This window comes from Aspergillus ambiguus, assembly GCF_047715705.1.
Source record: "Aspergillus ambiguus strain CBS 117.58 unplaced genomic scaffold BDV59scaffold_25, whole genome shotgun sequence".
NCBI lineage: Eukaryota > Fungi > Ascomycota > Eurotiomycetes > Eurotiales > Aspergillaceae > Aspergillus > Aspergillus ambiguus.
This window is the reverse complement of record NW_027395538.1, coordinates 170,048-188,497: the sequence shown is the minus strand read 5'-3', so window position 1 is coordinate 188,497 and position 18,450 is coordinate 170,048. Positions and strand designations below refer to the sequence as shown.

The 18,450-nt window shown below is 49.8% G+C and overlaps 7 protein-coding genes across 7 annotated transcripts; 2 read left to right on the top strand and 5 right to left on the bottom strand.

The window, feature by feature from the left end:
- Positions 1–89: 89 nt before the first annotated feature.
- On the bottom strand, positions 90–3,502 carry BDV59DRAFT_209049 (OPT family small oligopeptide transporter; the record flags this gene model as incomplete). Its single annotated transcript, XM_073695316.1, has 19 exons — positions 90–159; positions 212–434; positions 510–539; positions 590–740; positions 799–863; positions 914–1,044; positions 1,101–1,125; positions 1,177–1,279; positions 1,336–1,378; positions 1,426–1,469; positions 1,519–1,904; positions 1,954–2,076; positions 2,136–2,220; positions 2,277–2,326; positions 2,384–2,542; positions 2,597–2,702; positions 2,751–2,806; positions 2,893–3,084; positions 3,144–3,502. The coding sequence occupies 19 exons, from the start codon at positions 3,500–3,502 to the stop codon at positions 91–93; spliced, it is 2,400 nt and encodes a 799-aa protein (XP_073546149.1).
- Positions 3,503–4,074: 572 nt separating this feature from the next.
- On the top strand, positions 4,075–5,840 carry BDV59DRAFT_209046 (uncharacterized protein; the record flags this gene model as incomplete). The annotated part of the gene is made up of 2 exons (XM_073695315.1): positions 4,075–5,658; positions 5,692–5,840. The coding sequence occupies exons 1-2, from the start codon at positions 4,110–4,112 to the stop codon at positions 5,838–5,840; spliced, it is 1,698 nt and encodes a 565-aa protein (XP_073546148.1). The 5' UTR covers positions 4,075–4,109.
- Positions 5,841–5,981: 141 nt separating this feature from the next.
- On the bottom strand, positions 5,982–10,268 carry BDV59DRAFT_209043 (putative MFS transporter; the record flags this gene model as incomplete). Its single annotated transcript, XM_073695314.1, has 11 exons — positions 5,982–6,165; positions 6,214–6,440; positions 6,488–6,808; positions 6,860–7,258; positions 7,314–7,575; positions 8,475–8,559; positions 8,612–8,881; positions 9,564–9,657; positions 9,710–9,884; positions 9,945–10,100; positions 10,147–10,268. The coding sequence occupies 11 exons, from the start codon at positions 10,266–10,268 to the stop codon at positions 6,078–6,080; spliced, it is 2,199 nt and encodes a 732-aa protein (XP_073546147.1). The 3' UTR covers positions 5,982–6,077.
- Positions 10,269–10,627: 359 nt separating this feature from the next.
- BDV59DRAFT_69026 (uncharacterized protein) lies at positions 10,628–11,705 on the top strand. The gene is made up of 2 exons (XM_073696913.1): positions 10,628–10,862; positions 10,926–11,705. The coding sequence occupies exons 1-2, from the start codon at positions 10,704–10,706 to the stop codon at positions 11,616–11,618; spliced, it is 852 nt and encodes a 283-aa protein (XP_073546146.1). The 5' UTR covers positions 10,628–10,703; the 3' UTR covers positions 11,619–11,705.
- Position 11,706: 1 nt separating this feature from the next.
- Positions 11,707–13,936, bottom strand: BDV59DRAFT_68956 (3-oxoacid CoA-transferase). The gene is made up of 9 exons (XM_073696911.1): positions 13,539–13,936; positions 13,195–13,479; positions 12,951–13,137; positions 12,604–12,902; positions 12,477–12,556; positions 12,399–12,430; positions 12,235–12,352; positions 11,958–12,179; positions 11,707–11,909 (listed from the first exon to the last, which is right to left on the bottom strand). The coding sequence occupies exons 1-9, from the start codon at positions 13,825–13,827 to the stop codon at positions 11,775–11,777; spliced, it is 1,647 nt and encodes a 548-aa protein (XP_073546145.1). The 5' UTR covers positions 13,828–13,936; the 3' UTR covers positions 11,707–11,774.
- BDV59DRAFT_69022 (uncharacterized protein) lies at positions 13,937–16,956 on the bottom strand. Its single transcript, XM_073696912.1, has 7 exons — positions 16,404–16,956; positions 15,841–16,350; positions 15,257–15,781; positions 15,060–15,198; positions 14,933–15,009; positions 14,811–14,884; positions 13,937–14,750 (listed from the first exon to the last, which is right to left on the bottom strand). Exons 1-7 carry the CDS (start codon positions 16,613–16,615, stop codon positions 14,047–14,049), a joined length of 2,241 nt encoding a protein of 746 aa, XP_073546144.1. The 5' UTR covers positions 16,616–16,956; the 3' UTR covers positions 13,937–14,046.
- BDV59DRAFT_182509 (putative MFS transporter) lies at positions 16,803–18,282 on the bottom strand. The gene is made up of 3 exons (XM_073690370.1): positions 17,720–18,282; positions 17,525–17,666; positions 16,803–17,473 (listed from the first exon to the last, which is right to left on the bottom strand). Exons 1-3 carry the CDS (start codon positions 18,079–18,081, stop codon positions 17,093–17,095), a joined length of 885 nt encoding a protein of 294 aa, XP_073546143.1. The 5' UTR covers positions 18,082–18,282; the 3' UTR covers positions 16,803–17,092.
- Positions 18,283–18,450: the final 168 nt, after the last annotated feature.

Genomic DNA, 18,450 nt, shown 5'->3' with positions numbered 1-18,450 from the left:
CTGTACTGAGGTACTACGATATCCCTTATTGAGTGACGTCAAATAACCAGATTCCTTGAAGATAAAAATATATCTAATATTGATACTACATTACCAGGTATCTGGACCAAAAGTTTTCCCCGGTTCGACTGTCTTGCGAATTGCAGTGTAGAGATAGTCCTGCGTCCCTCATTAAAATAGGAAAGCAAGGAAGATGCGGCCAGCTACTTACCATTGTTTCATAAGGAGCTGTATTACCCCACCAATTTGGCAAAGAGATACTTGGAAATGTTATTGCGAAGAAAATAACAATCGTGGAAAGGATGAGACCAGTATCGAGTCCGGCTGCAGTGATGTAATTGTAGTTGTGCCACCAACCGCGCCAGCGGCGGTGGATCCAGTAGTTGAATATAAGGCCGAAGATTACCCAAGATGAGAAGCTCAGTGGGGTAGCACTGCAAGATGTGAGAAGAATAAACAATATGAACAACCGGTTGAAGGTTAAGAGTCTTGGGATATTGCAGACGTACGGAGGCAGCCAAGCCATAGCACCAAGCATTCTGGGACGTCTGTTAGAAAGTCCTAAGAATAGCGATGCCATTTCACTTACACAGGTGCATTAAGAAATCTGAACTTTGACCTGGGGAATACTCTGACCAGACCGTAGAATAGACAAGGAAGAAGCGCACCAAGTAGCCAATACCATTGGATATTCTCATAGATGGCGCCCGGCCCAAACATGCGCCCCGGGCCCAAGACTCCTGCATGCATAGTTGGCGACATCCTATGAACCCGTTTTGAAGGAATAAGTATACTTACCCCACACAATACTACTGGAGAAAAATGCTTTGCCATTGGGGCATGTAAAGTGAGCCGATTGATCGCTAGTCATGGTTAGGTATTTGCTCGCGGTACAGCTATGTATATCACGTACGTGGTGCAAACATCTTGAATGTTTCCTAGAGTCCAGTTCATGACTGCAATCTGTACAAAGCAGCCCCATATGGATGCGACAATTTGGCACATAAACGTAGTCCGGGGCGGAACTTTCATGTAGTGGGCAATCTGCCGATGGGCGTGAGACTTCTTCATTGACAGACTTGATAAGCAAAGTTTTCTACCTTTAAATCCTGGCAGTATGTTTGCCTAAAAGGTTATGTTAGTGCTGTTCTTTGTCTGGACTTATTCAAACCGTACGCTTGTCCTAAGGTGATTGTACTAAAGACCTTAAACACCATCACTGCGATCGGCTTCCCCGGGATCATGAATCCTGCCAAAAACGGCGACAAGACATTAAGCGCTGAAGTCATTAGCTTTCGTAACATTTATATACGCATAATTTTGGTTTAGGCATACATAGCATGATATTCGTGACGGCATAAATCATGGAGGTTGGAACCTGTTTCGTTGTTAGCAACAAACTTTACCATCAATATCTGTGCTCACAATAAATAACGCGCCAATGATAATTGACACAAAGAAACCCCACCCTAAGCTTGTGGTTAAATAATTTTCATATTGAATGAGCGTGCTTCTTACAAGGCAGCTGTGAATCATAGGCCAATACTCCCGCCAACCCCAGTGCAACCGAGGTGAGGAAGAGTGCTACATACCACCACTCTGGAACTTCTCGATACTTCTTCATTAAGGTCAAATGAATGTCAGGTTCCTGATCTCTCGCCGCTCGAAATCTATGCCAGATTTCCTTTCGGTGGAAAAGAACAACGTGGACAAGAGCTGCGGTAAGTGCCGCGAATGAGAGCCCATAGTTCAATGCAAATGTTGGAGCGAGAAACATGGGCGAATAGGACTTATATTCTTTCTCATTGAAAGAGAAATTATCACCAAGAATCCTCGTTACATTATAAGCCTGCTGTGTGTTGTCGTATGTGCTAGCTGTGTTTATTGGGAGGTAGTCCGAGTAACTGGGCTGTTGTCAGCTTCCTTATAGGGTACTGGATGAAGGTCTCTTACAATGCACCAGTATAGGAGATTCCAATGGTTGTTATAATTACAAAAACTAGTAAACCAATTAGAGTATTGAGAAGGGCATGAACAGGTGCTAGCAGCGGGTCGAGAAGATATGCTGTAACGTAACTGTTTGAGATTAGGGAATGCAGTTCTTCGTAAACAGTAATAAGTATGCTGTAACTAACGTCCAATCGAATGTTATTGGGATCAGCGAAAGCCCCGTGAATCCTCCAAATAATTGGTTGATCACGACGTTGTTTGGCCGTATCCCTTTATGCCAGGACTGTCAGTTATCAGATAGCGACATCGACAGATGAGACTCATACAAGTGATGAAAGCAAAGACAGAAAGACCTTGCCATAGAACTCCAGGAATCCTATTTTTCAGTTAGCGACTCGTTCAGCCAGCATTTATGGGTTAGATCTATGTTTACCAATACCAGCAGAACATTCCCAACATGACATACAAGAAGTATCTATATCTAGAAACCCTCCACCCATTTGTCTCAGATGGATCGGACGGTTTCTTGTCGTGAAGGGCATAGAATAAACTTGTGTTAGCGAATACCCCAGGCCAAATCATGGCAGCCGGCCTGTATGTAGTAAGTACCAGTGGCAACACAGGCCCTCGACTCTTCGGAACTCACCACACCAGAAAACGACGGAAGATTCCCGCTAGAGATAAGCCAACCACCTGGCTACTGATCGCAAACAACAACTGAAAGCCCCAGCCAACATCCAAATTATATAGAGCTATGCCATGTCAACGGTAGAGTAAATCGGAATGCGAATTGTACTTACGCTTTGCTTTTAATGCCAAGAGAGCATCAGTACAATATGCGTAACTGATTGATACACTATAATGACTGGTTAGATAAAGCAAGTCTTTCCGATTTCATACCGCCTACTTTGCCATGATCTAGAAAATGTTAGCTTCATCAACGATTGATCGTTTAGTGTAGAAAGGCTTACAGTGATAACTGTGTGCTCCTTAATAGTGAAGGGTCCCGTGTTGAGAGTCCAGCGCACTCCAAACGTTTTGAACACCTTAGTAGGCATTATCTTAGCCCATAAGCAACCGATTGGATAGACCAGCAATTGCACTACAAGTGCAGGGAATGAGATAGCTGGGCTCCTATATTGCACAGAATAAGTCATCTCGGCCAAGAACCAGAAAATGGAAGGGGTTCCCACCGCATGCTCAGAAACATGTTTACGCCACTGCCCACCGTCGTAAAGAACAGGCCCAGGACCCAAGCTCGGACAGTGTTTGCGACCTCTTCACCATCCGTATTACGCACGGCCGCACGTACTGATTCATACTGGGAATCCTGTGCCAATTCTTTATCCAATTCGACTGCTTTCTCCTGGTCATCATTGTTCACAGCTTCATGGATCGCGTCCAGTTTCTCTTGTGGTAAATTCGGATCCCACTGGTGCGGGAGCTCGATCTTGTGTAACTCCTGGTTGCCATCAATAGCCCGCTTGTTAGACGTTGAACCTCCTGGCTGGGACGGTGCGACCCCCTCAATAGCAGGGAGAGTTGGGGCCATCCTGCAGACGGGAGAGACAACAAGACCAGTGGGTTCAGGACACTTGCACGCGGAGATAATAGCCAGATAAGGTGGTAAGCGTTGCGAGGAGAGATCTTAAGTACAAAGGGTTGAAGTGAAGGCAGATGCTATTCACATCGAAAACATAATGGGCAGGTTTACTAATTTTCAAGGCACTCGCTATCGCTATACGGGGTAGGGAAGAGAAGCACTCAACTTCTAATATCCTACCCTAACCACATAGCAGGCATTCCTTCTCTAGAGGGGATAATCGGCACGAGCCGCCATTGGACTAGGCTTAAGCACCCAAAGATAAGCTTCGTCCCGGCCAATAGCAACCCTAGGGATGTAGCCTTTCCCCTCATCGTCGGCCCATGTCAGACAACCCTATATAGGCAAAAAGGCGGAGTCAAACCTACGCTATACCCCCGCAAGGCCGTCCCAACTCCGCATGCCAGTCGAGAAAGTGTGGCTACCACTGCAACCCAAGGGATTTAGTGCGATTGTCACGAGATTCCTGCGTCAGCTTGCGGCGTTTCGGGTGACATTAGGGTCGAACGAATGCTCTATATCTCACTGTAGCTGGTAAATTCGCAACTAGTTGATCATGACGGTGCTGCAGATTCTCGATATCAAAGCTAATCGGGGTGAATTTCTCATGTCCGAAAGCGTACCTCCAATCCGTGACTGGATCGAGCGCATCGCGGCAGATCTCGAGGACATCAAGGCATTCTTCCGTCTTACTATATCGCCACAAAGAACACATCGGCTCCGTAACTATCTTACCTCAGAGCTTGACTCCTTGAACAGTCGACCACTCTGGGAAGCCATACATGATATACACCTACCTGTACACCAGGCTGAAGATAACGTGGACTACCTCCTCCTCAGAAACTATCTCAAGAGACAGCTGCGAGAACTCGACCTGGGCGTCAAACAAGATGAAAAGGCCGCACCCCTGCTTCCTTTCGCAAGCCCACTTCTAGAACTAGTTGAAGCCCGTGCCCTGATTCAGCCGATGGTTGCTCCAATAGCTGCCCAGAAACTCTTTGACACAAATATTCAAATCACGGAGCTGATAGAGAAGATCAGAGATGGGTCAGACGAGGTGCAGATGGAGAAAACGAGTGCGTTTCGGGCGGCTAGAACAATCGATATGCTGCGGGAGGAATTGAAAGAATGGTTTGCTTTCTACAACGGATATGACCATGCCTTTGACTGGTGGGTGTCGCATCCTTTTGGAGTCATCAACAAGAGTTTGGAGGACATAGCCTCTATTATTCGCGAACAACTGGTTCATATCCAGCCTGGAGATGAGGATGCGATCGTCGGCCAACCAATTGGACGAGAGGGATTGCTCGCTGAGCTTGAGGCCGAAATGATTCCTTACTCACCAGAAGAAATCATCTCAATTGGAGAGAAAGAGTTTGAATGGTGCGTAAATGAGATGAAGAAGGCGTCGGAAAGCATGGGATACGGGGATGACTGGCGCCTGGCGCTGGAACAAGTCAAGAATGAGTTCGTTGAGCCAGGAAAGCAGACGCAGCTTGTCCGGGACCATTTCTCCGAAGCCGTCAAATTCGTTGAGCAGCACGATCTGGTGACCGTGCCGCCGGTTGCCAAGCAGAATTGGCAAATGTTCATGATGTCTCCGGAACGCCAAAAGTTCAACCCTTTCTTCCTCGGAGGCGATTCTATCATCGTCTCTTATCCAACCCAGACAATGGATCACGGTGCCAAGCTCATGAGCATGCGTGGCAATAATTACCATTTCTCCCGTGCAACAGTCTTCCATGAGATGATCCCTGGACATCACTTGCAGTTGCACATGAATGCACGACATAGACCATACCGGCGTCTTTTTGACACTCCCTTCTCGATTGAAGGATGGGCCTTATACTGGGAGTTCCTGCTCTGGGATGACAATCGCTTCGAAAAGACGCCCGAGAATCGCATCGGAATGCTCTTCTGGAGACTCCATCGCTGTGCACGGATTATATTCTCTGTCAGTTTCCATCTGGGAAAAATGACTCCTTCGGAGTGCATTAATTTGCTTGTCAATGGAGTAGGCCATGAGCGCGCGACGGCAGAGGCAGAAGTCCGGCGTTCCCTGAATGGGGATTATTCACCCCTCTATCAGGCTGGCTATATGCTGGGTGCGTTGCAGATTTACGCGTTGCGGAAGGAAGTTCTTGATACACAGCGCCTCACGGAGAAGGAGTTCCATGATGCCTTTTTGCAGAAAAATTGTGTGCCGATCGAGCTAGTGAGGGCGAATTTCCTGGACATTCCGCTATCTAAAGATTATAAAGCTTCATGGAGATTCTACCCTCTCTAGGATAGCTTAGTTCCAGAAATATGAAATTACTTTTGGTGTCATAGGACAAGTTTGACAGTTTCAATAAGTTTTTGAACGCCGATTCCAGAACAAGATACGGCAAAATAGACAGTCACACTCCGTATATATTGAAGAAATTAGCAACTGATAAATTCTTGACAAGCTCTAAATCCATGAGACACTGAAGCAGTTCTGGTAGTGGCCCCGGTGCACCATCAGCAAATTGTTGATCTTCACTCATGCTATCTCGATTTTCAACGAGATTTTCGGGATTGAAGTAGAATATAGCGGCATTGAATGGGTGAAATTCCAAAAAGTGAAATCACTAGTATCCAGTTAGCCTGTGTTGGACACCCTGTTTAGGGATCCATACTTGATCGTTGCATCACTGGCACTATAGGACACTCGTGGTGTCGGGTCAACTGTCCCAGCAACTGAAACCTTTACCCCAGGAAGATCTCCCCAGCAAGTAACATCTTTCTTGTTAGAGAAAGGGGAGACCAGGAACCGAAACTGGGAGTTCGATGTCCCCTGCGGGTAGGAAAGTTCCAATGCTCCCGAGTCAACCAAAATGTCCAGAGCTTTCTCAGTTGCATACAACTAGGCTTGTTAGCGAAATACTATTTCGACCGGTATATAGAACATACTGCGATCCATCCAATACCGGCACCCGTATCCCACTGGATCACTGCTGGATTGAAGGTAGATGGATTGATAGCTGGTCCACCTACGACAGTCTCATTGAAACTCTCAGCTCCGATGCTGATCTTCTCACCGAGCCAAGCTCTGACTTGCCTGGGTGAGTAGTCATATGGTACGGAATAAGCTGACGTATTGACGAAATGCTCTCCCGGAAATTCCCTCAGTGCATCGACTGCCGCGGAGGGGACAATGGAGTTATGGAAGGGAGCTAAAATAGCTATCAACGGGGCGATAGCAAAATCGGAATTATGCGACATCATGTACACCTATCCTGTTAGTCTGCTTGCCTGCTGGTGAATTGGACTAGGCTAGCATACTTTGTCAATCACAGGCGATGTGTCCTTTCCGACAAGCGTCCAGATATGGGTCGACATGATTCCAAAATACCTCTGCATATCAAACCCGTATGATCGGTCCCAGGGGCCCGCAAGGTTCTTAAGCTCGGCATGGTACAACTGTCCGATAGTGTTCCATGTTGCTTCTAGCATCTCTTTTCCTTTTGGCTTCATGACTGAGTCTTCCGAAGCATATTTCGCCCACATAGTCAGCGCAAGTAGTGAGACGCCGGTGTATGTGGCGCTGTTAAATTCGGAGAGCGTGTCAGCTCGGTCGAAGAGAGTAATGATTTCTTCGGCATATTGTTCCCCAGCGATGGTCATATTTCTATCACCAAATTTCTGGCCTGTCCAGCCACTGATGAAAGCTCTCATGAGGGCCTGTACCGTTAGCTTGTGCGGTACCGATCCGTTAATTGATTGGATCTTTTCCTACCGGGTTCGTGTAAGACGGATAGAGATTGTCTCCACCTACTCCCCCAACTCGATAACTATCCCCTATTGTGTTGTTGTACAGAGACGCGTGCATAAGCCGCGTAACGTGGGGCTGAACCAATTGAGGATATTCTTCCAACGCAATGATGAAGGCAGTCCCAATAAACCCTCTCCAATTGGGGTCCCAAGTATCGTACATTATGGGTTGATAAGCGCTGGTGCCTACGGTGGGCTCCTCTGGGTACTTTTCATAGTCTCCATACCTGGTGTCATCAGCATGGACAAGAGCATTGAATCAGGGTGACAAGCACACCATTGGTCCTTGGGATCCTTGAATTGAGCAGCTACTACGTTGGTGAAAATAGTCATTGCTTGGTCGACATCATCGTCACGGTTACGAGCAAGTAGTCCCACGGCATACCATACGGATGTTCTCGTGTCGTGTCGCAATGCCGCTGCTGCGCTGGGATCGAAAACATAGCCGGCCGTTGGGTCATATATCCTATCCAGGTAGTCCATAGACTCGGTAAATAATTGGCATGTGTGTTCTGACCATGTAGCTACACATGATGCATGACCGATAGATGGCCAAGCTAGGGCGCCGATGATGCACAGGTTGAGCAACATTTTGGTGGGGAAGTATCAAGTATCATCCTTACGTGATGGTCTGGGGGGTATTCTTCTAATTTATACCTGGTAACGGACAATGTCCGAGAGACCGTCAGTTCACTAGTGACAGGCATTCTTGGTAAGTCTTCGATAGTTGTATTCGTGGGATATCTGCGGGGAACCTGAACAACCCCTCAGGGCTCAAGCTCCACAATTCATGTCTAAACGAGCGAGCTGGATATGCTGTACTAACAGTGTTTACAATTGGCGCGATTACTATTACTGCTAAGATTAGCACCTATTTCATCGATCATCCAGCATTCAATACTCGTAACCATACAACTAATCACAAGATATTCCATATAATGTGTATAGCGGAAAATACACTACAAAATCATCATGAAATTGGGGTCTCTGTCGTCGTTGCTCCCAGCATACTTCGCATACTTGCCGTTCCTCTTATCCCGGTTAATCTTGGCGCAATAGAGAACATTGAAAAGGATCCTACGTCTTGTCAGAAAAAAAAATCGAAGCGGATATACATGTCACTCACATAAACCATGCAAACACTAGAAGTCCCAAAATGATGGTATGTCCTCTGTGGTACTGCGGCTTGTCTCGGTTGGGATAATTAAAAGCTAGACACTGATCAGCCCACTCGTCCATCGAGTGTGGGGTTTGGGATCATACTCGCAACAAAACCACCACAATTCGCAATGGCCAGTTGCATTCCAGAGGTCGTAGCTCGCTTGAAGTCTCCGGCAGAATTATTCGAGTTCCACACCAAGATGCACGGCACGCTGGCGTACATCCCCGTCGCCATGAGGAAAGTCATCCCGTACTTTACCCTCGCGTCGGTGATATTCGCAATCGCAGCATATCCGGCAATGGCAATGGGAAGGGTGAAAAGCATGAGAACACCACGTAATTTCAGTCTGTCCGAGATGAAAGCGACCACCACTGGGAATCTTAGCGTTATTCACCCTGCGAAGAAGTATTCGACTTACCGGTCAAGACTGCTGCCACCGCGTATGGAATCACGGACCACAGTTGGACCTGGTTTGCATCTGTTGTAAAACCGCTTTCTTCGATAATAGTAGGCAGCTATCATTGTTAGAAGTCGGTTAACGCAACAGGGGTATCACACATACAAACAGCCCAAAAGAATATAGTCCCGACAATATAGCAAAATATGCTGTCGCGGACATCCACATCTGAATATCCAAAAGCCCTCTACGCACCTCCGACCACTTGAAAGTTTGCTGCTCATCGGCCAATACGCTAACCAGGTCAGCAATTGCCCTAATAATTGTAGAGCCCGGATCTTGCATACTTGTCAGGTGTGGAAGGACTGTCAAGCAGGATCCTCTCGCGCGCAAACACTCGCTCTTCGGGTGTCAGGAAAGAGGCTGTTTCGAGGCTATTTGGAAGGCCAATGTAACTCAGGACGCCGCACACAAAAGTCTGGGACTTGTTAGGCCAGAAAAAGCGAGCACTCCTGCCACATACCAGCAACCCTTCAATGATCATGATCCACCGCCAACCTTCCAGTCCGCCCCGAGGACCGATCTCCGCCAACCCACGAGCCAGTAATCCTTATCACGTCAACGACAATATACATTATCTTTCGGTTGGAACATACCTCCGAAGGCACCGGATAACGATGCAGCCGTGTAGAAGAGACCAATGCGCAGGGCCAGGTCTCCCCGTCGGTAGAAGAATGACAAATAGAGTACCTATGGCAGTTAGTTATTGTCTATGATGATTTAGTCGGGAGGTTGGACATACCATGCCGGGTAGAAGTCCACCCTCAGCAACTCCCAGGATTGCTCTCACGGCAACAAAGCCGCCAAAGTTGCGGACAAAGCCTAGGCACATGGTGATGATACCCCAAACAGCCGTCAGGGTTGGGAGCCAGATTTTGGGAGATGCCTTTTTTATTATCAGGTTGCTTGGAACCTCGCTGTTGAAAATGAGAGTCAATTGTCAGCGCCTTCCTCGGTCGCCGATGTATATCGCCCACCTGCAGACATAGGTCAGGTAGAACACGGCCAATCCGATATCGTACTGATGACCGGTGATGTTGAGGTCCTCCTCGAGACCGAGAATTTTTGCATTCCCCACATTGGTTCGATCGAGAAAAGAACACAGGAATAGCACGGCGAGGATTGGGAGGATCCTGAGTGCGTTAACAGATGGTTAGAAACCGGAGCTGAAAGACCAACCTCGTGTCCAATTTGAACAGGATACTCCGGGTCAATCTCTTCTCATCATGAGAAGCCGTCATCGTCCCGAGCGATTGCTGCTTGATGTCCTCTATATTTTCGCTGTGGACCTTGGAATCCATGGTGAAGCGTGCACAGCTCTCTGGGTAAGGACTTCAGAATTCCGCCGAGAAAAGGGAAAACAAAATGAGATGAGGAAGCAAGGGGGTTATGCAGGGACTCAGCTGTAAATAAGTCTGGGGCAAGAATTGTCGGAGCCAGTTTTTGCGCCGAAGCCTTTACGCGACTGACCCTCCATTAGAAGCGAATCAACACACTGTAGGACTCCCCCGCATTTCCCCAGATCAAGACGGCTTGTGCAAAGCTTGGCGTTAATTCTTATGTATCCGGCTTAGTAACGTCGGCTGATGCACCCCCAATATTACACGGTATTGTCACACCCCGTATCGGTCGGGGCTCACTTTTAATGCCGAGGTCCATCCACACGCCTACATAATAACTTCACCTTCCCGCATTTCCATCTGATATCCCTCCATCGCACCATCTCACCACCCGCCATGTCCAAGCTATCCTCTGGCCTCAAGGCCCTCATTAACTCTCCGGCTGCCCGTCCCAACACGGTCCCCGCCCCTCGCAACATCCAATCCGTCTATCAGCACATCCAACAGTCGGCGATCGCGAACAATGTCTCCCGTCCGTCGTGGCTAGCGCTCTCCGTAAGTCGCCCTCACCCCGACATCACCCTGCTACAAAATACAGACAAGCTAACCCGGCGGTAGACTGCTGCAACAATGACAATGAACTCCCCCGACTCACTGGCCGTGCTCTTCCAGCTCGCCTCCAAGTCGCAGTCTCCCGCCGAAGCCGTCGCCATCGCCGAACTCATGCGCGAAGTTGGCCTGAAATGCATCAGCTTCAACGGCATCCCACGCACAATCAACTGTCTCAACGCCTTCAAGGCCGGTCTCCCCGCCTCCGTGGCCGCCGACATGTCATGCACCCCGACCCGGGCCCCCACCACTGACAACATCAACGACATCTGTGCCCGCGGCCGCTCGCTCTGGGACTCCATCTACCGCCCGTTCGAGAACAAGCTCTACGATAAGCTCGCCGACTCGCACCCAGATCTGCCTGTGCATATCCTGAACAGCAACTACGGTGCCCTCCTCTCCGACCCGGCTGGTCGGACCACCGGCGCCAATGTCGGCCGTGTTGCTACTTCCATCGTGGCGATTTCTTGTCTGCGCGCGCAGACTGGCGTCGGTCCTCAGGTAACGTCGCATGTCTTTGGTCTGCGGAAGGCGCTGGAAGACGGTTCGTGGGTGCAGGACGTGGAGACCGAGGCCGGGGCGAAGTGGCTTGCGAGTGACGAGGGGAATACATGGGTTTTGAACTGCGTTGATAGCATTGTTGAGAGTATTAGCCAGGGTGGTGGGTCGAACTTTGCGCCTGGATTATCGGCCAAATTGTAAATATTAGATCGATAGACTGTTGATATTGTACATAGCAGTGCTTCTTGAATAGGTATATATGAGTGCCACATTGGATATTCGATATGTACATTGGTTTTATACGCTGATCTCAAGCTACAATAACAAGATGTGTGTATATACGAAAAATGCACGCGTCTATTCCATCAGCTCCAATTGCTCCGCGACTGAGAACTTCGCCCCGGTCTTGCTCATGACTTCCTCGACTTCCACGCCGGGAGCAAGCTCCGTCAGCAGAAGCTGGCCCTTGGCCCGGTCCACCTGGAAAACACACTAACACATAGTTAGACATGACGTGGATTATTCGTCGTACGGACTTACCAGGTCGGTGATGATGGTGCTGACGCAGTTGGCGCCAGTCAACGGCAGACTGCACTCGGATACGATCTTCGGGGAGCCGTCCTTGGCTGTGTGGCTTGTGGCCACGACGATCTTAGTCTGGTCGGGGTTGGAAATCAAATCCATGGCGCCTCCCATTCCCTTGAATACCTTGCCGGGGATCATGTAGTTGGCAAGGTCACCGTTGGCGCTGACTTGGAGAGCCTATACGCAGTTAGTGATATCGCTAATGTGCAGGTCGGAGTAGGTCGTTACGCACCCCCAGAATCGAAACATCAACGTGTCCGCCACGGATCATACCGAAAGACTCGCTACTGTCGAAGGTCGCTGCACCGGGGACCAGTGTAACAGTTTCTTTCCCGGCATTGATGATATCGCTGAACCAGTTAGATCAGATCACTTGCTTCGAATCAAAGCACTTACGCATCGACCTCGTCCTCAGTCGGGTATGGACCCTAACTTCATTAGCCACGTACCACATAAATCACGAACATCACTCACCATTCCAAGGATGCCGTTCTCCGATTGAACCCAGACTTTGACTTCCTCTGGCAAGAACGAAGGCGCCAGGGTAGGGATCCCTGTGATTCATGAGAATGGGTCGACCTTCGAGCGGCGAGCTACTCACCAACGCCGAGGTTCACGTAGTATCCCTGTCTGAGCTCCTTTGCTGCTCTCTTCGCAATTCGGTTGCGCTGGACAATGGCAGCATCTTTCGAATCTTTCGCGGACCCATCCTCAGCCGGACGCAGCTTCATCAGCTCAATGTGTTTCTCATCTGTAGCCGGGACAATCCGATCTACGAAAATCCCAGGAAGATCAACATCATTTGGATCGATCGAGCCGACGGGGACAATATTCTCCGCCTCCACAATGGTGAGGGTAGCTGCCTTGGCCATGATCGGACCGAAAGCTTTTGTGGTGTACCTGAATCCCACTTAGCACCAACATCTCCCGCCAGGAGGCCAATCTTACCGGAAGACACAGTTTCCAGCTGCGTCGGCTTTCCACGCACGGATTATAGCAACGTCGCCGGTGAGGGCTGATTCCATCAGGTACGTCTTTCCATTGAAGACCCGGGTCTCACGGGGCTTTCCGCTCTCGAGGACTTTCCCGGACTCGTCCACCCGGACGGGAATTTGTCCCTCCTGGAGCAGGGTATCTGCGAACGCAATTGGTTAGAACCGTAGTTTATACGATGGCGGAAATGATGACTCACGGACTCCGGTGGGTGTGAAAAAGGCTGGGATTCCAGCTCCGCCGGCGCGCAGACGTTCCGCCAGTGTGCCTTGCGGGCACAGCTCAATTGCGATGTTTCCGCTCAAGTACTTCTTCTCCAGGGCTTTGTTGTTTCCGAGGTAAGATAGAATCAGGCGGTTTACCTGGCCTGCTTGCGTCAGTGTAGAGAGCCCCCCTTTTCCTGGGGCTCCGGCGTTGTTCGAGACGGCGGTCAGCGAGTGGAGATTTTCAGCGCCTCGTCGGTGGATTGCGTTGATGAGGGTTTCTGTCAGTGAATGTTAGATGCATTTTACTGTGTAGCTTCCCCTATAATCGGCGTCCTACCTGCCACACCGCACAGACCGAAACCGGAGCTGAGGATGGTTGAACCGCTCTTGAGATCAGCGACAGCTTCATCCGCATCCTTGTACAACTTCGAAGCGCCACGGTCAACTGTCGGAGCGCGCGGTGGCTGATCAGCAGCTGCAGTAGAGTATTTTGCGACCCCGCTGGTATATGAATGAAGCAGGGGGCGCGTATTTATCTTGTGGTGCGTCGCCAGCTGGATTCGCGGCCGAGCAACGGTGGCAGCCCTCCGGGACAAAGCCAGCGCTGAGATCCTAGCGGTCGCCATAATGATATGCTCGTGTACAGGAGGAAAAACACACAGGAAAATTGCAAGGTAACAAATCGGAATGGGGACGCGACTGTCTTAAGAATTGTTTCGTCGGCAATCTAACATGGGACCGTGATGTGTAGGGACCCCTCGGCACTCGGAGCTACTTCTGGAAGCCGAAGAGCGGAACTCGGCTGGCAAAGGTCATCCCACCCACGTCTACACAAGCAGCTCCAGCTAGAAGCTGAAATCGCCCGTATTGCCAAGATCCAGCCATTCCCAGCTAAGCATGTCATCCAGTGGGACGTCAGGAAAGCTCGTTCCGAACGCGCCGCCCGCGCGGTTTACCGCGTCAATGATTTGGTCGTCCGACATTGCAGAGAAATGCAAGGGCTCCGACCAAAACAGAGGCGCCGAAAATGGCGGCTGCGTCGCAGAAGGGAGATGCGCATATCCATCAAATGTTCTGGTAGGCGGCAACGATGTTCTGGGGGCCACCATTCGGTTGTCGTTCTGGCCTTGGGTGCTTGTATTTACAGGACCACGTCGGATCAGCTCTCGGAGAAATCGTCCGTAAAGAACAGAGGCTCCGTTTCGGTGGCTTGGTGTCGCTCCAATTCGTTCCAGGACATCCGCAGTCTCTTCGATTAAGTTTCGTACACTCGGTGCCAGGCTAGACCTGCTATCCTCTGGCATCACGCTGAGACTCAGCGCGGAGCATGCGGCAAAGGAGATCATTATCACGGTATTGTTCGGCATAGACTTCAGCCTCGACTCCCCCTGGATGGCGGCTCTCATGACGTTCAGCGCCGATGACAGGCCCGCCGCGCGGAAGAAGCGCTTCACTTCGAGAGGTGCTGTTGGATGGTTGATCACGCCACCATATGTCGATAGGCGAGTATGTATAACCAAAATCTCAACATATGGTGGGAGAGAAAGAGCTGTGATGTATAAGTTCGTGCCTTCCAATCTATCTTATGCAAAGGCCTGGGGGAACGTACTTTGACCTTCTCCGATCTCCGAGGCCCATATTTCATACCATTGATCGTAAAAGCTCTCGATCATCTCTTTAATCCTAAGACACTGTTAGGGTCTATAAGGCGGAATATAGTTGGTGGCGTACGATTGAGCAACTTCGGACCCGGTATCACCTGTTTGGGAACTATCACAACTAGACTTGACGCGTTGGAAAAGCTCGTCCTGTCGAACGTAAGTACTAGGAGAAAAGAATATCAGTGTGGAGGGGGTACCAGATTTCTTCTCAAAACAGCCATCGAATTCATGGGCCCATCACGGGAGTCTGCAAAATTAGAAACATGCCACCTATCGCAATTTTCAACGAGAGCAGTAGGGGGGACCGTGTAGTTCCGTCCGCGGGCAAGGCATACACTACAGTGGGTGTCAGCAAAGACTAGAAAGGAACAAACTCGCCATCAAGGTGTCTCACCCCCGCTCGAGAACATATAGTGCAATCCATGTTCTTTCCCGTCTGCGTAAGAGTCTTTGGCCCCACGCAGACGAAGGGTCGACATCATCGAATCCATCAATATGCAGGGCTCTTCTTGCGTCGATGCAATCAGCTTTCGGTAGCTTCTTTAGAAGCTCACTATCAAAGCTTGTCGACGGTACGATAATCTTATTCAACGATAGGTCCAGCGCAACTGTCAGAGCTTGGGCGATGTAGCTGCAGGTATCGTCATCCCCTAGACAGGCCCCAGGTGCCATCCATGGGACGTTAACCATAAAAGCAAGAACAATTTCGACCGATCTGAGTCGTTGCGAAATAACCTTGTGAGCCAACGACTTGCAGTGCCTAGAAAGTCTCCTCGACAAGGCAACTGCGGAGGGTAGGAATAAAGCGGCTGCAGCCATTATTGAGGTGAAGAGAAAGGCTGACTGGGAGCGTACAAATGCCGTCGTGTGCACAAGGGGATCAAGGCCCCAGCGTGTGTGTGCGAGATTCTGGTAGAAGCTAGGAAGGTAAGCACGGTGTTTGCCTGGGACAGGAGGATTAAGCCCAGCTAGACCTACAAGGAGAAGAGTGACTCGGCTTCAGTGAATGTCACCAACCCCACGTCGATGGGGTCCATGTCCGGCCCAACATCTACGCCGGCCCGGACAGGGACAAAGAAGGACTTGGCAGATTGCTCATTGCCGCCAAGAGGGCTTCTTGGTATGGCTGTTGGCTGTACAGGCGTAGCGGAAGCCCATCTTGGAGGCTCCCGCACCTCCGCTGGTGACAGTTGCAGATCAGACGCGCGAGCTAGTAGTTGCAGTGGGTTTTCTGCATCATCCAAGGACAGGTTATCTCCTGCATTCATCTGGTGCGGAGATGGGAAAGAATGGGACTGTTCAGGTCCCTCTGACAGGTCGTCGGTCTCGCTTTGCGGCTGCTGCGACGGCCCCCCGTGAGTCTTGTTCAGCAGGTCTTGAAGGTTGGAGATAATTCTTTGGGCAGCATCAGACCCCGAGCCATCAGACTTGGGTCTCTTGATAGCTTGCTCTATCTGATGGAGTGCCTTCTCAAGGCCTTTCCGTTTGCTGTGGAGGCATCAGCATGTATCATGAGTTATTCTGCAGTTATCGCCACTTACTTTTTGACGCCCTTTTGTCTACCCACGTGGTGACTGGGTACCACACAGTCCAGGTTAGCCTGTCTGCATTTGTCACATGCTTCACTGCCTGCGGTCCGATTGCATCGGATCTTGCTGCGTCTGCAATTGAGGCAGGCAGCTTGTCTGACATGGGACGTCTTGCTTTGATGGGATTCCATGGAGTCACCCATCTCCTCGGAGGCAAGTACCATACATGCGATCGCGGGATTCCCAAGGCTTTATGATAGGGGATGCCGGGGTGATATTAGAACGTTGGAGGTTGTGACGAGGTTGGCGTTTTATTACTGGTAAGGCATTTACCCGTTGTTGCGGCCTGAGGCACCACATGCACCGCCGCACTGCCAAGCAGTAAAATTTTATAGAAGTATAGTGCCTACGAAGGAGATTGTCTTGGGGGTCTCTAGGAAATATATTTGAATTAGACCAGGGTATATTGAAATGGAAATGGTATGCTGTATACTCTGCTAGCCGGATGAAGGGATTTGGAAGTGGGTCTGTCGATTTATATATCCACCTACATGCACATTCCTTTTGCAAACTTACTCGAATATCGGTTGAGCTAGTCCAAGGTGAGCAGATAAACAGGCACCTAGTCGATGTGTATAGAGCCATCGGTCTATTTTCTTGAAGCGTGTTTATGCGAGCTGATAGATCTTGGTCATGGTGGTTCAGGCGCCCTCTTCGTCCTGTACGGGCCGTCGGCGGGATGGTTCTCGCCCGGCAAAGCTGAGAAGCATACCGATATCATAAGTACATTTCAAGATGCCAGCAATCACAAAGGAAAGACCGAATCTGTTATGACTGGCAAGGACGCCGGTGAGGAGAGGACCTAAGCTTTGAGTGCAAGTCTTGATAACATTAACAGATCCCATAATGGCCGTTCGCTTGTCCGATGGAAGCGCAGCGGCCAGGAAAGCCGATCTCGGGGCGACGTCCATACTCTGTGAGCATGCACGGAGGACCAGAAAAGTCAGCGCCAGAGGAAGAATGGACGGGACTGGAATGAGAGCGAGGCATATGGCCGACGGCAAGTGAGTGAACACCATGGTCTTTACGTGTCAGTATAAGTTGAATATAGAGATGCCAAGATGGGATACTACCTTGACATTGCCGATGCGTTTTGCAATGGAGGATGCTACCAGCATAGATGCCGCAGATATGAGACTTGTGACAAAGAAAATAGAGCCAAGTTCTCCCTCAGGAAGGGAGAATTTGCGCTTGAAGAAATAGGTCATCCATGAGCTGTCTTTGATTAGCTGTGTTGCAGGAAGGACTATCAGAGATAGGCAACGCACAGCGAGGCCAGACCCGATGCAAAGGAATCGAGGCCAAAGAGAACGAAAAGCCGAATGACCAAGGATACAAGGGACTTGTCTCCAAGGAAGTAAAATAACGATTTTCTTTCAGACTGAGTGTTGTTTGGCTGTTCCCCAAGAAGTGGCTGGGTTTCGTTTGATGCAGGCTCGGTAGGTTGCTGCGGCGCCGGACGAACAGGTTTCTTGACTTCTGCCTCGATTTTGCTACTCAGGGCGATGGAGAACATAAGCTTAATCCCGCCAATGACAGCATAGGCGAAGAAGATGACACGACATGCGTGGACGAACTCCCATCCTTTGGAGAATTGTAAAAGGTTTATGGCCCATCCACAGGCCATCATGCCCAACGCTGTACCGGCGTTCCCAATAAGAGAATACCAGGCGAAAATATCGCTGAGCAGGTCATGGTGGGTAAGATGAGCCAGGGTTGACTCCTCGACTGCACGAAAGGGACCGATTTCATTTCCACTGATTGAGAGTTAGTATGTGATTTGTGTTGGTAAGATGGTAGTGGACTACCTCGGACTGATAACCCCAACGACCGCGGCAATTAAAAGAATCCAGTAGTTGGTGAACAACCCGAAAACCACGCCACTGGCCGCCATCAGAGCCGAACCGAGGGCCAAGACGGCTTTCCGACCCATCGCGTCGGCAAAAAGGGTCAGGAAAAAGCTGATCATCACATCTCCGACCAAGGTCAAGGTCATGAA

Excerpts from the sequence above, each read along its gene's own strand:
- BDV59DRAFT_69026 (XM_073696913.1), top strand. The coding sequence starts at position 10,704 with ATGTCCAAGCTATCCTCTGGCCTCAAGGCCCTCATTAACTCTCCGGCT. Across the intron at positions 10,863-10,925 it reads CGTCGTGGCTAGCGCTCTCC|ACTGCTGCAACAATGACAAT; the intron begins GTAAGTCGCCCT and ends ACCCGGCGGTAG.
- BDV59DRAFT_68956 (XM_073696911.1), bottom strand. The coding sequence starts at position 13,827 with ATGGCGACCGCTAGGATCTCAGCGCTGGCTTTGTCCCGGAGGGCTGCC. Across the intron at positions 12,903-12,950 it reads GCTGGAAACTGTGTCTTCCG|GTACACCACAAAAGCTTTCG; the intron begins GTAAGATTGGCC and ends AGTGGGATTCAG. Across the intron at positions 12,431-12,476 it reads AGAACGGCATCCTTGGAATG|GGTCCATACCCGACTGAGGA; the intron begins GTGAGTGATGTT and ends TAATGAAGTTAG.
- BDV59DRAFT_69022 (XM_073696912.1), bottom strand. The coding sequence starts at position 16,615 with ATGGTACTTGCCTCCGAGGAGATGGGTGACTCCATGGAATCCCATCAA. Across the intron at positions 16,351-16,403 it reads AGACAAAAGGGCGTCAAAAA|CAAACGGAAAGGCCTTGAGA; the intron begins GTAAGTGGCGAT and ends ATGCCTCCACAG. Across the intron at positions 15,199-15,256 it reads CTATATGTTCTCGAGCGGGG|TGTATGCCTTGCCCGCGGAC; the intron begins GTGAGACACCTT and ends CACCCACTGTAG.
- BDV59DRAFT_182509 (XM_073690370.1), bottom strand. The coding sequence starts at position 18,081 with ATGATGGCCTGTGGATGGGCCATAAACCTTTTACAATTCTCCAAAGGA. Across the intron at positions 17,667-17,719 it reads GCATCGGGTCTGGCCTCGCT|CTCATGGATGACCTATTTCT; the intron begins GTGCGTTGCCTA and ends AATCAAAGACAG. Across the intron at positions 17,474-17,524 it reads AACGCATCGGCAATGTCAAG|ACCATGGTGTTCACTCACTT; the intron begins GTAGTATCCCAT and ends TGACACGTAAAG.